Below are 17,035 nucleotides of genomic sequence, written 5' to 3'. Positions count from 1 at the left end.
TGGGCTCGTGCAGATTGATTGGTTCATCACATCGGTACCTTGAGGCAGACATTGATTGAAGTATCACGTAAGTTCCGACAGGTCACGGAGTCACGCTTTAATATTGTGCTAGAATTCGTCAGCTGATCTCACTCAAGCCTAATCAGCTGATTGCCAATTGATCTGCTGAAGCACCCTATTGGCTAAATAGTTCTTACGCCGCCTTATTTAAACTGCTCTAGCCCGCCCACACTTCTCTGCACCCTCTGCATGCCGCATTTGCAAGCGCATTTGCAACCCACCTCCTCCTTTTATGATATCTGACTTAATCAATGTCATGCTGCATTGATGCTGGCTCGGGGGGTTGCGGCTTGTCTCCCTGCCTTATGGCGTTCCTTGCATGCACGGGAAGGGCAGTGATGTGTGCTATTCCTGCCTAATGCCTTCCAAAGTAAGCACGTGGAAGGGCAGGGAGATCCCTCAGAGCCATACCTCCAAATATACGTAACTGTGTCAAAGTGTTCTCCTTGACAAAGTGGTCCTGACTGAATCAAAGTTTTTACATGATTACAACTGCAGATGACAGCTTTTCTTTGTTCCTTTTTCAGTGCACATCTGTCAGGACCTGAAGGGTCAGCAAGTAATGCCTCTCGAAACAAGGGTGAAGTCAAACTCCCTCTGGGCTTGTTGTGTACGCCTCTGTGTTCATGTGGAACAGTGCGGCGATTCCTTCAGCTCGTTTATGTTTCGCTCAGAGGCTAACACATGTTCCCTCCAACCGTTAGTCCTGCCGTGCCAGAAGAGAGATGGCCCAGCCTAATTAGGGGGAGCTTTACAGTAAGAACAAGCAAAATAAGGTTCCTTGCAAGAGTACAATTCGGGAGGGAACCAACAAACCTTTTAAACTGGAGCAAGGACTGTGTGGTATAACTATTTCAATGAAGAACTGGGTGATGCAGTGCAGTGCAAAGACAGCTTGGTTTTAGTTTAAGAGCCCGGGGCTAAAGTGGGACACCTACTCAGCATCTACTCTTAAGTGTCTCGTATTCTTCTCTCAATATCGTGGTAATAATAATGCCATGAAATTATATTAGACATGTAAGGTCTTCATAAACATTAAACCAGTTTTGGATGATAAAACATTAAATATACAGTGTACTGCAGGTCTGCATGGTGGTAAGTTGAACTCCATGTGTTGAGGCCATTGTCCTCTGAGCGCAGGTTTGATTCCGATTTGCAACTCCTTTACCGGGTCTTTCTCCACTGATGCCCTACCCACTGTCTTCGCTAATAAAGCTATGAAATCCATTAAATCAATCTAAAATAATACCCATTAGCCATTGCTTTGGAATCAAAACATCTTGGTGAAAATGAGAATTGTTGGGGGTTTTTTTAAATAATAATTAGTAATGGTAATTAGTTACTAATGTAACTAACGTGCGTTTGGCAAGAGCCCAACTATGTAGTAATTAGGCATTTACATGTGCCATATGAAGCAACTTTTCCCCTGCAGTTTGGTGGATAAAGATGAGACCTGCTGCTGCTACTACAGAAGCTGCAGATTTAGCTCTCTCTTCGTTTTAGTTGTGCTTGATATCAAAGAAAGAACTCAACCAAACCAAGTGTTTAAGTGTCAGGGACAACACTCTGCAAAGTGACATGAGACATGGATGAGATGCTGTGATATCACATGTGCAAGATGCTGATCTGTTCGCTGGCACACCAGTGAATCTGTAGTCCATCGCACCAAAACATGTAGAGAGGATTTGTTTTTTGCATTTTCAAAACTCAGTAGGTGATGATAAACAATCAAACTCCCTCTGGGCTTGTTGTTTTCAGCTGTGGCTTCACACAGGACTGGACAGAGCGTCCTTCAGTTTGTTTGTGTTTCGCTCAGTGGTTTGAAGAAAGTCCTTCCAGAGGGCGTCACCCAAACCGAACACTGAAGCGTTAAAGTGTCAGGGACAACTCTGCAGATATAAGACATGGATGATGTCATATCACACGTGCAGGACGCTGACCTGCACCCTGGGGTGTCATATCTGTGCCTTGGATACCAGTGAATCACTAAGTACCATTAATGCACTGCACCAGAACATGTTTACAAAGGGTGAATAGGATTTGTTTTTACATTTTCAAAACTCATAAGATGATAATGGTAAATGGACTTAAGCTTGAAAAGTGTTGTTTTTTTTTTTGTCTTCTGACAACTGAAAGGGTTTTTAAAGCATTGGCCACACCTAACCATTCACACACTGATGGCTGAGGCTGCTATGTAAATGGCTGAGGCTGCTATGTAAAGTGACCATCATTCATACACGTTCATCACCCCAGACGAAGCAGGGGTCAAGGTTAAGTGTGTTGCCCAAGAACATGTCGAAAACGTTGCTCCAGGAGCCGTGGATCTACCCCTTTTGTGACTCAACTGAGCCACAGCCGCCTCCATTTGGAAGTCGATCAAGCTTGAATTACTGTATTTTCTTGCTTTAAATCATTTCAGTGTCTGATCATACTATGATTTACTTTCTTCATTGCAGTTATGGTGAGCTACCAATGTACCAAGCACAAGTTGTACTTTTCAGGACACAATCACTCAACCTTACTGTGTTGTAAAATCTCCCTTTTTCCTGTGAATTAAATTAAACCTCCTTTTTTCGCCTCTAATTGAATTTTGATGCATTAAATGTTTGAAAACTGCACAAAACTACTCTAAAAGTGTCTCTAATTGCATCCTGCATCTCTTGTTAAATGCACACAATTAAATAGATTGATTTTTCACAGCTCCTGACATCTGAAGGTATTTGGGCTTTACTTTAAAAGCTGCTTAGAGGCGAATTGCAATCGGAATCCTTAATGGTGCTGAATTAAATAAAAATGAGCTCATAAAGCTGCTCGCTTCACCATTCTTCGGATAGGTGTTTTCCATCAAAAGGTGCCATAGTTGCACAATGCTCAGCATTCCTTTGAATGGACTGATGGGGAAAGGGCTGCTGCTTCAAGATCATCAAACCTTACACATAATTAGAGTTTGCTCAGATTAATGGAGAAAGAGAAGGTCTTACAGCACTTTTATTTAGACAGGGTCGATGTTTAATTTCAAATGGATGGATTCCTTTTGGTTCAGGACAGAGTACTGAACTCATTTCGACATCTAAGCCGTGTGTTTCCTCACATATTTTCTTCGACAGTTCAATTTGCAGATGCAAATGAGTGTTGTGGAACGTCCTAAACCAGTCTGAACTGTGAATACACAGGGTCGTTTTCTCCTATTCCTGTGCAGACACTGAAAAAGAAGGTAATGCTTTTACATGGTCAAAATAAAGTCAGAGTGACAGTCCAATTCATTCAAATAAATAAAGATAATAAAGCAAAGAGGAGAGGGAGTGTTTCAGTAAGGTACACGCTCAGGGAATAACACATCTCTCCTGCATTCTCCAACTCGCTGTAAAACATAAGAACTGCTTTTTTTGCCAGTCAGCACTTTGTCATCACACACAATAACTTTCTCCCTCACACACATTCTCACCAAAAAAACATGCGCGCGCGCACACACACACACACACACACACACACACACACACACACACACACACACACACACACACACACACACACACACACACACACACACACACACACACACACCAAACAACCTCATAACCAGAACTTGAAAGTGGCTTCTCTGCTAACACTCTTTTTTTCTATGAACAGCTACTGACAAGGTGCCCTTGAGCGACCCTCTGCCACACTGCATTTCTGAGCAGAATATGTGCGTCACAGGACCTCGTGCTTTTCTTTTTGTCACACAGTCTAACAGGTTAAAGCAGCCACGTGAGGCGCCTGGTTCACAGCAAAAAATAAAAAAAAAGAGAGTGACAACTATCCTTGAATTGACGCGCTGACGCTACAACAGAAACATCACTGTATTATACAGAACAAAGGTGAGAAAAAACATCAATTATTGTAGCTTTTAACACTTCTGCCAATACAAAGTATGAATAAAATCTATATTAGGGAGTATTCAAATATATATGTTGCTGGATATTACCAAAGAAGAACTCAATAGCCTGTTCAAGGCCCGGCGAACATATTAGAAAGTCCTTTCAGCTACAAAGCACTCCTGTTAGCCAAGGCAGCTATGCCCCTCATAATGCAAACGTATAACTCTTTGCCCTATTATAAACTGACAAGGTATAAAAGTCCCTATGATCACAAAGAATGAGCAATTGATAACAGCTTCATTGTTTGCGCCAGGATTTAAAGAGCTTTATAACTGCTCGGAAAATTGCCATGTTCATGACGTAATTGGGATTCCCTGGCTTTTGCACCAAGCCTTTGCATTTTGTGCCGTTATGCATTGGCATTTTTTCCACACCTGAGGTTGCTGCTTTGCTGAACCTTTGCCATAAATGTAAACGTCACAGAGGATTTATTGTACAGTGAAGTCATTCTGACACTGAGCCAACATCGGAGGTAGGTGGAGGTGTACCAGGGACAAAATTGCATCACTGTTAAACTGTGTAACCATGGGGACGAATCAGGGCTGGTTGTGTTTTTGTGCATGTTGTTGTACATGGTAGGCCTTTTGCACTTTAGCAACTTAAAGTAAACTCACACATGGAACAGCATTGTTACGTTGTATGGTTTTATTTAAATAGTGCAAAAATTGAGTAATGGTGCAGCTTCGTCCACTGAGGTGACATCTTAGTGTAAGATGAATTCATGTGTGCGGATCAATCAAGTCTCACAGTTTGCGTACAAATAACACGATCTTGTAATGTTGTGCAATGCATATGCCAAATTGCAATTTTGCGTGCATATGATACACCTTGCAACACATACCGACTGGTTAGGGATTAGCGTATCAAATGCATGCAAAATTGCAATTTGGTGTATGCATTGCACGACATTACAATGTTGTGTTATTTATACGCAAAACATGAGACGGGGCTGGTGCTGACAGGCTGTCTGGCTGAGGTGCAAAGCAAACAGAAGATGCAAGCTAATTGTTAGCCAACTCTGCTCACTAAGGGAGGGGGGTGGCCAGCCTATGTATGGTCCTCCAGTAGACCACTCAAATAAAGTCCCTCCACAAATGTATTTCCTTCCTATTCCGAAGTCAACCAGTTCCCTCTTCCCCAGGTGAAAGTCAGCACTGTGCCAAACATTGCATCATTCTCACTAAATTGAACAACTTTTCAGACCCCTTTCAGAAGTTTACGTCCAAAAATCCACTCCATAAAAGTGATGCCATGCATTCTCTCACAGTAATCACAGTCCACAGCTCCTATGCCGACAGGGTCTCTCCCCTTTACACTGTTCTCAGACAGACAGGAGCTGTGGGTCAGGAGATGTGTTTTAGTTTCTATGGTTACTTTTATACACTCTTATCTATTGTTGTTCATTGTAAGTATGCACTGAGGTTAAGCAACTTGTTTTGGACTTGTTCCCATTGACCTGGTTGCTTCTTTTTTCCCTTAAGATTTGGCACCTCTGGTGAGACAGAGGTAGCTTCCAGGTGTGAAGAAATGTACAGAATATTAAGCAGGGTAACACTGAAAAAGAACATGCCCACTCAGCAAAAAAAAAAAAAAAAAAGCCTGAATGAATAATGGAGGGAGGAATATAAAAGCTAAAGCTTGATATTTGTGTTTCACTAGTTAGAACATAATAGTTCAGGGTTATATCATAACATTATGAGTTCACTGAAAAGGTCAAATGTGTACACGGTTCTCTAGCCGCTGCACAAACTCATAAAGTCAACTTATCAATACTGTCCTTCACCAGAAAATGAATAATGAAGACTTGTGAAGAAGACTTAATGAGGCAGGTCTTGATGTCTTACCTCCTCATATTTAGTACCACACTTTGTTTTAATTTGCCACCAATTATAAAATGTGAAAATGTGCACGCTAGAATCATCATTAAATCATCAAGAATCAAATTGACTGGCCTTTTGTTGCTCTGTCAGTGTACTCAAAAATACAGTTTGGCTGAGAGGTACACAAATTAGTCAAGTTAGTTAATTACAAACTCATAAAATGGATGTTTTCACATTTTTTAATTCAAGTGCTGAAAATGTAGGCCTACCAACCATATGAATCCCATATCGTAAGAAATGTGTCCTTGCCTTGTTTTTTTGTTTTGTTTTTTAAGTCAACATATATTGGTTTGTGTTGACAGTATTGACAACCTTTTCCATGAAAAGCCAACTATTTTATTTTACTAGCTGTTTCAGTGAGAAACCAGCGCATGAAACAATGATGTTTTTGTGTTGATGACAAAAATATTAGTTATACCAGGACCAAGAGAAGAATAGAGGCGATGTCAAGAGTTGTTCAAAAGGTTATATGCATCTAGACAGAAATGGTCTGGATTTGGTGATCAACTTTTTTTCTACTGTAAGGATCAGGTAATCCAGCTTCCTCTTATCCTGCTATGCTAAGGAAAGCTCGAAAGGATCACCCTGATCCAGGTCACGGTTCACAGTCAGAGATGCACACGTCTAATAATGAGCAGGCTGAATATATTAACTGTCTAATATTGTCAAAGCTAAATCAAGAAAAAAAATGTTTAATGGAAAAATAATTTATTTCAGTTTTTAGTCTGTAATGTTGTAACACGGGGGGAAGGGGAACAACTACCGATTTAAAATTCTCAATTTGCTGTGTTGATAAAATGATTTTATCTGTGTTTTAAATCCGAACAGAACATAATGCTTTTTCTATTTAATGTACTGTAACACATTTATGCAACACAATAAGACAATTTGTTATTTCGGGCGGTAAAAAAACGTGTTTGGTCTGTGAATTTTTTCATCCACCCGCCACCGTGGCCGTTGAGTCAAAAATGTAATTTTGGCCCCTGATTATCCTGATTAATTGTGAATGTTAAAAGAAAAGCCCTGTATCTTTGTAAAATAAGGGTTAACGTCCAAACCAAAAATCTGAGTTGATTCAAACCAAAACATAGCTTGCTGTTGTTGTTGTGAAAGACGAGAGTTTAGCTGCCTAAACTGAATGCAGAGTGTCAAGCAGGTCCAGGTGATATGACTAAAAATCATAGCCATTAAAATATGCCATATCAGCTCATATCATTTATTATCACGATAAATGTCAAAGCATTATGTCTTTTCAATTGAAAGGCAGATTTTCACTACTGAGTGAAAGTTGAAGAAAACAGATGGTAAATTGTGTCTTAATTCTACTTTTATTGTCAGAACATGACAAACTCTACTCAGAGGAACATTTCACAATAACAAGCTCAGTGCATGGTGCTGAAAAACGCTGACATGACAGGATGCTGCTGGGCAGTAAACACTTACTGGCCTGCTGTTTGCTGAGGGTCCACTAACACTCGATTGGGATGTTTGGTCATTTCTGGCAGTCAGTGTGTTCAAACAGGTCATGTTGTCTCAAAGAGTGGAACAGGTTTGTGGTGTTGCCCGTTTTAGCCTCACACCCTTCTGGTTTAATTAATTTGATCACAATAATTAATGATATATCCTGATATTTAAAGTTGGATCACACCTTTATTATTTACTGTTTCTCTATACTCCTTTGAGTTGCTCACGAATCAGAGATTGAATAATCGTTTAAAGTGAACCTGGAGGATTTTCAGCCCGTTGTTTATAAAACACTAAATAATGAAAAAAAAAACATGTTTGTGGTTCAGTTGGCTGTACACACATGCATTAGCAACATGCTGAGCTCACATGCAGTTTATAGCACACACCTCCTGCAGGAGGTCCGCTTTAGGTAACATAAGGCTGAAACGTAATATGAAGATATTTTATACCCAGCGCAGCGACTCCAGACTTTTTAACATTTCTATGTGTCTTCTTATTCTGTTTCATGCTGTGTCTGTTTGAGGTACAGCCAAACTACAGCACATTTAACACTAACCTCATGTTCCATTCAGATAAAACACAATTTGCTTGCATGCCATATGAGTCTTTGGATTGATTTAATGAACATCTGCTGTTGGTTTGAAAAAGGTTTAATATAAAACAGTATGAGTAAGTGTGCCATGCATTTGTTGGCAGCCATTGGTTATGTTTATAAAATGCTATTACACAGCAAAGTGGGACTCACACACAAGAAATAAATCAGCTAAATGGAAAATAAAAATAAATTTTAGGGACGATATATATACAGTATATATATTTTTACTAAAAACATGGAGAATAATCGGTCACAGTAATATTATATTTTGTTTAGATTTTATTTCCTCTTTTCTTTAGTCTTTTTCATCCTTCATGTTGCTTGTTTGCCTCGTGTGTATTTTTAATTGCTTTGTTTGAAAGTTATGTCTTCACATTCTTACTTTCTTGAGGTCGCTGTTTGTCTTAAGTGTTTCCTGTTTTGTTTTGAAGGTCTGGTCCCCAGGGTTTTTTGTCTCGTCTCACTTCCTCCCTTTGTCTGGTTTCCGTCCATGTTGATTGACCTGATTGTCTTCACCTGTGTCGTTAGACTCACCTGTGTCTATTTAGTCTCTGGCCCTTTCTGAATAGCCACAGTTCAGTATTCAGTGTGTTTTTGTCAGTTAGGGGTTCCAGTTTCTTAAATTAGCGCCCCTACCGGCGAACAGAGAAATGGCAGTAAATCGTCATCCTGCAACGTCACACTGATTGATGCGCTTACCAAGGTAAGTGCTAATTAACTTTTCTTTTGGGACAAAAGTTAGCTAGTTTGGACGTGGGTTAGGGTCAGGGATCAAACGTCATTCGATGATTCACCGGATCGAGGTTCTTTATACGTCCACTAGAGGTCGCTTGACTCTAAAACGTAAACATGGGTCATAATTTGACGCTTGCACAAACGACCTGTGGAGTCATATAGGTTGGAGGACAGGCTCGCAAAAATAAAGGTGAAACGTAACTTCAAGTGCACCGTCAAATCAATTGAAAACGAGAATGGACTGAGTCAGTATTTTTATCTACAATTAAAGACCCTATTGAAATCTATCTATCTATCTATCTATCTATCTATCTATCTATCTATCTATCTATCTATCTATCTATCTATCTATCTATCTATCTATCTATCTATCTATCTATCTATCTATCTATCTATCTATCTATCTATCTATCTATCTATCTATCTGTCTATCTGTCTGATACGCTACTGGTGCCTTTATAGCATATTATAGAAATATTGAAACAAAGAAACCTGAATCCCATGTGCTACTCAGTCATATAAACAGAACAGTAAGGGTGCTAGGTCACTAGTGAGTGAGTACACCACCTACATACTCCACTCTTTGCAGCATCCTAAGTGCTCTCCACAGGCCCAATGTCTGATGGAGACACAGCACTTATGTTTGATTGATAGACTAATATTGATCTTTGCCTGATTGAACAATAATGCATCTAATATAAAATAAAATCAGGCCAGAAATTCAGTTCTGAATTGTTCAATATATGGCAGTAATATATGCAATATATGCCAATGTAACTTTTTAAAATTTCAGTTCAGTTTCAAAAAATAGATATATAGATAGATAGATAGATAGATAGATTTTTTTTTATCACAATGCTTTTAATGATAACATATTGCCATACAAAACATAGCATTACACCTTGTGGTTTACCTTCTAGTTCACAACGTTTTCTCTGTAAGACTTCGTCATATAATCTCACTTACACAATCCCTTTGAGGAGAGAAAACATATTTCTCTCACTTCAGGTGCATTGAGTACATATTTGCATTTTTCAAGCATCAGGTTCATTTAACATAATTTCAGGACACCGAGCCTCCCCTGTGACACCAGCAGAAAGCTGTTTGTGCTCACCATTAAGTCAAGCTTTTTCAGGAACATGTCAGGAACATCATCTAATCTATGAGACACTAAAAGTTAAAGGTTAATGCTGCGTTACAGTCAAACATCAATATGCAATGCAAACTTAAAAGCACTTAACTCCCTCCACTGATCAACACACAGGGGTTATTTACACATACTATGTCAGCTTGGACGTATTCCTTCAATATCATTGACAAATGCATATATAGTTGGGATTAGTGATCAATATTTCTTTCAAATGGCAGCATTTAAAAATAGATTTTTCCATAAATGCCTCACAAACACAGGTTTTACTGACCAGCTGCAGTGATTTTTTTTTTTTAATTCACTGGAACTAAAAGCGGTTGACTTCTTGCAGGAAGTATTTGTCATCGGGAGTTAATATTGTCTTCCTAAATGTCAGTGTTTTAGGAGCTCAGGTGAAACTACCCACATCTTACGCATACAGATCCTTTGAAAAGAAAGACTCTGGTGTAAGTAGAAGTTGTCACTTTAATTTAACAAAAGGATAGAGCAAAAGCACTGACGGTGATATTAATCCCCCTTTTTAAAGAAAAGTGTGAGACTATTGGGAGACTTTTAACTTCAGTCGTTTTGCCAAGTGAAAGAAAACAAGTAACATGAAGTATTAAACTTAAAACTGGGCTGTAATGTGTTACTCAGTCGTATGGGGATGTCATATTTCTGTAAATGTGCTCAGATGTTGTTGGCAGAGTTGTCGGGTTCACTTTCATCCTGATGCCTATAAGTTTCTCCAGTCGATCAAAGAATATTATTCACAAGACGCTTCTTTTCATTGGCCAAGTTTCCCTCCCTTAATACGTCTTTTATGTGGGTTGATGTTCCCTCTGTTATTGATGATATTCACTGAATGAAACACAGAAGGAATATCCTATTTTGTGTTCTTGTCAATCTTGTTGGGTTGTCACCATTCCAGAATTTAAACTTCAATATGATACAAATATCCCATACTGCTGCAACAAAAATGGACACAATATGGGGGCAGTTCTTGTATTTTTCATGGTAGAAAAATTGCAAGCAAATTCAGTCCCACTGCCTAAATATACTGGCAATACTGTAAGTCCCAAATGGTGCCACTTTTCACATTGTTACCTCCTTTACTCTTGTTTTATTAGACATAAACACAAACACTGTTGCATCTTCATCTGACCATATAAAGACTTGAGAACAGTCGGTATTTTAGTATTTCACAACCTTCGAATTTGAATGGACCAATGCTGCTCTCTCTTTCTCTGTGTCGTTGCAGGTTTTGGTTAAAACCATGACTAAAGGTATGAAGTTTTTTTTTATTTTTGATTCTTCAAAAAATGAAGGTTGTATCTGTTTAAAACACATCGAAGTATTGAAACATCGTAACATTTCAATAATCTTTGCACCTTGTTCTAATCTGCATCAATGAAGGAAAGGATGTATACAGTGATGCTAAATATGAATTACAATTTGCTTCTAATGCAATGAACCAATGCCTGTTTTTTTTTTAAACTAAGGAATACATACAGATATTTGCGTTCAAAAGTAGAGATAAAAGTTGTAAAAAAAAAAAAAAAAGAATGCTCAAGTAAAGATCAGGTATCAGTAACCCTTTGTGTCAGTCCAGTAACAAAGCAGATGCACTTCCAACAACACACAACTCTCTTTCACCAACTTCTCATGATTAGCCAGCTTCTACAGTTTCATGGCTACAGATAGAAAGAGTGCAATAAGAAAGGATAGGATGAGACTTTATCTCAACAGTGCACCACTCAATTGAGATGCCTCAACAACAACAAAAAACCCAGCACGATGTAAACACAGACATACTAAGAGCAGAGAAACAGAAAAAAAAAAAAAAAAAAAGACTTACCTGGGAAGACGAGCACAGCAAACACCCAGGACAGGATGATGAAACACACTGAGTTATACATGCTTCCTTGAGCTGATTCTGATCTGCTGCTTTGTTTTATACAAGCTCTGTTTGTATCTTTCCCACCACAGGGCTTCGGAGAGCTGCCCACTGTTTTTTTTTTCTCTGCTAGATGAGTGCTGATTGCTTCCTACTTGCAGGTTGAACTGAAGGTGCTTTAAAATCCAGTGCAAGTAGTAGCTGGCGTCACACACTCTCTCTCTCTTTCGCTCTCTCTCTCACACACACACACAGAGAGATGCTGGCTCCTCGCGCAGTCTTCGATCTCCCTCTCCTCCACGTACTACAGCGCACAGAGGGACAAGCACTCTGCAAGGCTGGGGAGGGGAGGGGGGAGCAAGAGGGGAGCAAGTGGGGGAAGGCGGTCTCTACTTGTCTGGCATTGGCTGAAGCATCTGTCAATCACTCATGAACAGTCCTAGCTCTGTTTTTCTTTCCTTTTTTTTTTCTTTTTGGCTGCTATAAGTCCTCAGCCACGCTTCCCTTTCTCTGCCCTCTGACAGAACTAGAGCAGGATAAAAAAAGATGACGCACGGTTGATATTCAATAAAGGCATAATTAATGCACCAATATTTGGGAAAGTGTTCTAAATATCATGTATTTATGTATCTTGTTCTGTTACATGTTTTTAATTTAAGATCATGTCTGATTCTGATGCAACCAGAAGACGGTTTGGATGGCTCTCTGCAGTTGAATGAAATGTGTTCATTTTTTTTAAGTCCAGAATAAAATCTTGAGGTGACAATGTGTGTGGCGAGAATTCCCCTCAAACCCCCGCTTCTGCTATTTTGAGTGAGATTGTCTGATTTATTTTAAAGCCTAGTTGAAATACCCTGCCACAATGGTTACTGTATGTATTCATATGCCTAGCAGCTTTAGATACAGTCTGTGGGAAACTGGGATGTCTCTCCTTCAGGAGGTTGACGGTTCAATTCCTGTGCGTCGAGATGTGTTTCAAATCACTGAGCCCCAAAGTGCTCAAAAAAAATCTATAAATATCAGTGTATTTGTTTGCATGAATGTTAGATCAATACTATTAGGAAGCCTCTGCTATTTGTGCGTGAATGTATATGTAAAGGAATGACCGTGGTGTCATGTAAAAGCACTTAGTGGTTGCAAAACTACAAAAGCACGGAAATGCAGAGCAATTACCACGTGAAAATATATAATTTTAAACCTTTTTGCTATAAAGTGCCATCTCAACATTAAGGTTAACACAATGTTTAATTATGACACCACAACAAAATTCACATCTTCAACAGATCTGTGATTTTATATCGTCTGATAAAAGGCAACATGCTGGATCGTTAAAAATATAATAATTTTCCTCCCATTATCAAGACATTGGAATGATAAGAGTCAATTTGACCTCAAATCATATGTACAGCTTCATAGCTCCCATCTCAGACTTCTCACATATTTAAATAAAGTTGCAATTAAGCAAATGTCAAAAAGGGAGACTAAAGTGCAATGAAGAGAAATATCCCCATGACACAAGAATGATGCCGTCCTGAAAAAACAACACTCTTATCTGAAATGCAAAAAAAAAAAAAAAAAAGGAAAGCAAGAAAAAGAAGCGCTCCTTTATGCAAAGCTATAGTGCTGTGCTGCACACACACAGATGCCTAGTCAATAGGATCCTTGGCACTGCTTTTCTTTGCTGAGCTCCCTTTTTGGGGGGCCGAACATAGTCACTTTAAGGGTGTTTCACACATACTTCAAATAGTCCAGTCATGGACCAGTTTAAACAGATGAATTACTTTTAGTTTTGTCACAAGCAGACTGAAATGTGATACACAAGGGAAATTTGCTGTATTTGTTTGGAAGTTATTGCATGGAAAATCCTGGAAGTAAACAAAGACTGATTGCTCCTGACTGACTGATGCTGCTTCAAAGACACTTCCCAATATCAAAATGGTGATAGGTTCTGTTTGCATTTCTCACAATAGGGGAATGATACAGTTTGAAGATTAGGTACAACTGTGGCTAAAAAAAGTGCATGTTGATGTACTGGAGTCGCCAAAGGCGCTTATTAAGACAGTGCAGGAGAATGTGCACAGTAATCCCCCTGAACCATGGCACCCTTATCCACTGAAATAGTTTCAAAAGATCTGTCAGGTATGTAATCTGTCAGCCATGACAAATAGAGCTTTCTACAGTTGGGTCGGATCAAGGTCTGTTTTTGTAATTACTACAAACTAAAGGCCCCAGAGTCTGAAAAAAGGGGTCCCAGACCCATCTTTATACTGACCCAGGTCGGCAGTAGCTCAGTCTGTAGGGACTCGGGTTGGGAAGTCGTGGCACGGACCAAGTCTGGAAATTGGTTTGGTAGCTACAGAGGTGCCAGTCCACTTCCTGAGCACTGCCAAGGTGCCCTGGAGCAAGGCACCAAACCCCAAAACTGCTCTGGAGCACTTGCTCCCCCCCCCCACTCTGAGACCTCATGCATGTCACAAGGTTTGTGTATGAGTGTATAGTGTGTGCTCATATCCATTAAACCAAATTTCCCCTCGTGGGATTATTAAAGTATAAATTATTATTATTATTATTATTATTATTATCATTATTATAATTATTATTATTATTATTCAAGCTGTATTGGAACGGATGTTTGGTCCGCACCAGGAGTTTGATTGAGATTCAGTGGAAACAAACTATGTGACCCTGTCAAACAGGAGTTTCTTCAGTTCGTTTTAACAAAACCATACAGTTTGGATGGTAAAACTCTCTTAGTTGCAAACAAGTTTTGTAGCAGACAGTTGTTAAATGAATGTGGGAGGGGCCTAGCATGCATGTGTGAGATTATCTGCTCACAGTGATAGGTTGATCAGAAGACTGTCAGCAAGGCCAATGCAATGTTCTTAAGACAGCTAAACTGCAGGTAGATGCAGGTATATCCAGGGTTGGCTGCTTTTAGCTGCACCATGGATTTTGGAGCTCTTGATTTCATTCTGTGGTTCAAAGTTGTGGATTCCCTATTTGCTTTTGAGACTCATCAAACTGTGTTTACAGCTTCTCACTGACTGACTGTGCACTTTGAAGGCCTTGTCTAGTCCTTCAACCGCTGCTTCAGGGCAAGTCTCTTATTTAGCTCCGTTTGAAACCTTTCCTCTGTCTTCTTGAGCTTTCATCTGATGATATTACTTTGGTGCTCGGCAGACTACTAGAAATCTTTTCTTGCTGCTGATATTTCAGATTACTAAATGGACTGTGGAGATTTTGTTCCACACAGCTGGGCGTTTGGGAAGCCCCTCACTTGCAGGAAGCCCTTGACCAGAGGCCTGCCCATAACCATTGGCCAACAAGCATTCCAGTTTATGGAATATGATGCTGCTCTTGAATAGTGAAAACCTGTAAAAGATTCTCCAAGGGCAGTTCAATGTCAAGGACATCAGCCCAGTTTTGCAAATGGTAATTAGCAATACTTCGCTTAGTATTTCCTCACTGTATGTTTCTGACATAAAACACATTTATATGGGGCTTTTTTATGCCTTTATTGTAGAGACAGGATAGAGTCAGAAATCAGTGACAGGCAGAGGAGGGAACAACATGCGGGAAAGCTGCCAGAAGTTGGACTTGGAACCTAGCTGTTTTAGTTGAAATACATCAAGTGTAAAACTAAATCAAGCTACTTTGGTGCTTGTTTCAAACTAATTCTCCATCTTTCCAGAAGTAGCCCTGTGTACCAAACTCTGCTCAGTGAGCTGACAGTCCATCTGACACAAATCACTGAGAGAGTGATTCATTCGCTGATCTCTGCCCTGAGCTAAATGACCAAACTCAGCCACACTCTCACTCACACAGAAGTTTAATGTTGTGGTCAGTAAACCATTGAGGACCAACCTGTATATTCAACTGGTTCTCTTTAGGAGTTCAACTTTCTTATTCATCATTGATCAATTGAGTTTTAAATTTCTGATTAGCAGGCTGTGTAGCTATTGGTGTTGTTCTAATCACAGATCTACAGGATGACGAGCAGCTCTTAAAGATCTTTAAAAAGTTCTTCTTTACTAAAGGGATCACAGTTGAAACTACTTTTACTGTGTGTTCTTCTATGATGATTTAAAATGTTGAAAAAGCTTTATTTTAAATCACTAAATGTCACTATGTCTCTCCAGTAGACAAACAAAATGAAAGGCAAACCCTCTTTTGGCAAAGGAAATGAATTTCCTCCATGTAGAGTCAAGTTTTGATAGTTAGAAGCTGTTCTGCGACATTTATTTTATTGACTTTTTGCATAAGCTGCCAACTCCCTTACATCATCCCTCGCGCAGTCAGATGCCCCCTGCACTCCACATTTTTTGGCTCGCTAACAGCTGATAACTGTTAATTCAAGTGTTGAAATTTGTGTGAAGCACGACAAAATTACATAAACTGTGAGGGAAAAAAAACAGACTTCAGGAGTTCGTCCTCTTTGGACTAATTTCATAGTAATGAGTGGAAGGACAAGGTTTTGTGACAATGTTTAGTTGTCACAACTGATAAACTGTCCCGTCTAAGTGGTCAGTGATGAAGGAGAATCAGACTTCCACAGCATTCAGTAGCACAACTGCAGCCAGATGATCAATTGAGTGTCGTTACCTCCTCTTTAATCTTCCATTGATAGCCTCATTACTAGCACAGAAGAAATTGCTCTTGTTGGCTGGCGGTGTAACAATCATGAGGCATCACAGATGAAAGGTAAGATAAATCAAGCACAGATGGTTTGGAGAATCCAGACTTGGCTTTTTGTTTTAGTTAAACCACCTCTGTGGAATTTCCTTCAATCAAGAATGCTCCCGGAATAAATATCTCTGTTTGTCTGTACTGACACCACAGCTTTGTATTTCTATCCGGATAAAGACGAAGAAGCTCTTTCAGAGATTGGACCAGTGGTTTAAAGGCGCAAATGTTCGACTGGAATTTAGCCAAATTGTCAAATAGCTTCGCTGTATCGCTTGTATCATTAGAATTCTGGCAGTATTTTTGAATGGTCGTGTATTCCGCCCTTATTTTCCGCTGAGACTTGAAAGCTACTTGTTTTTGTCTTAAAAAGAGCCTCCAAAGACGCAGAAATAATCATTTTGCATCATCGGAGACTGTTTTGGTTAGCAGGGGTGAAACTACATTGTTACTTCCTCATATTTTGACGCTGCAGACCTATTAAAGATCAGTGGGCACAACCTCATTCCCAGAATCGAAACTTAACGCCCGCCATCTTGCTTGGAAGCTATTCTAACAGATTCTGTGGAGAACGCTAATAAGAACTGAGAATGTCAAAAAAAGTGTGTTTCAACTTTAAACTGATATGGATGGAGGGGATTTTGAAGGTCTTGAGCATAAATCCGATGT

At 39.5% G+C, this 17,035-nt stretch overlaps 1 protein-coding gene across 1 annotated transcript in view; it reads right to left on the bottom strand.

Annotated features, from left to right (window-relative positions):
- Positions 1-11,997, bottom strand: part of opcml (opioid binding protein/cell adhesion molecule-like) — a 361,495-nt gene extending 349,498 nt beyond the window's left edge. Inside the window, exon 1 of the mRNA XM_079356360.1 lies at positions 11,645-11,997. Within this exon, the coding sequence (XP_079212486.1) occupies positions 11,645-11,705 (61 nt within the window). The 5' untranslated portion in view covers positions 11,706-11,997. The remainder of the gene's footprint in view (positions 1-11,644) is intronic.
- Positions 11,998-17,035: the final 5,038 nt, after the last annotated feature.

Source organism: Symphodus melops, assembly GCF_947650265.1.
Source record: "Symphodus melops genome assembly, chromosome: 11".
NCBI classification, from domain to species: domain Eukaryota; kingdom Metazoa; phylum Chordata; class Actinopteri; order Labriformes; family Labridae; genus Symphodus; species Symphodus melops.
The sequence above is the reverse complement of the archived record's forward strand: the minus strand, read 5'-3'. Positions and strand labels throughout refer to the sequence as shown.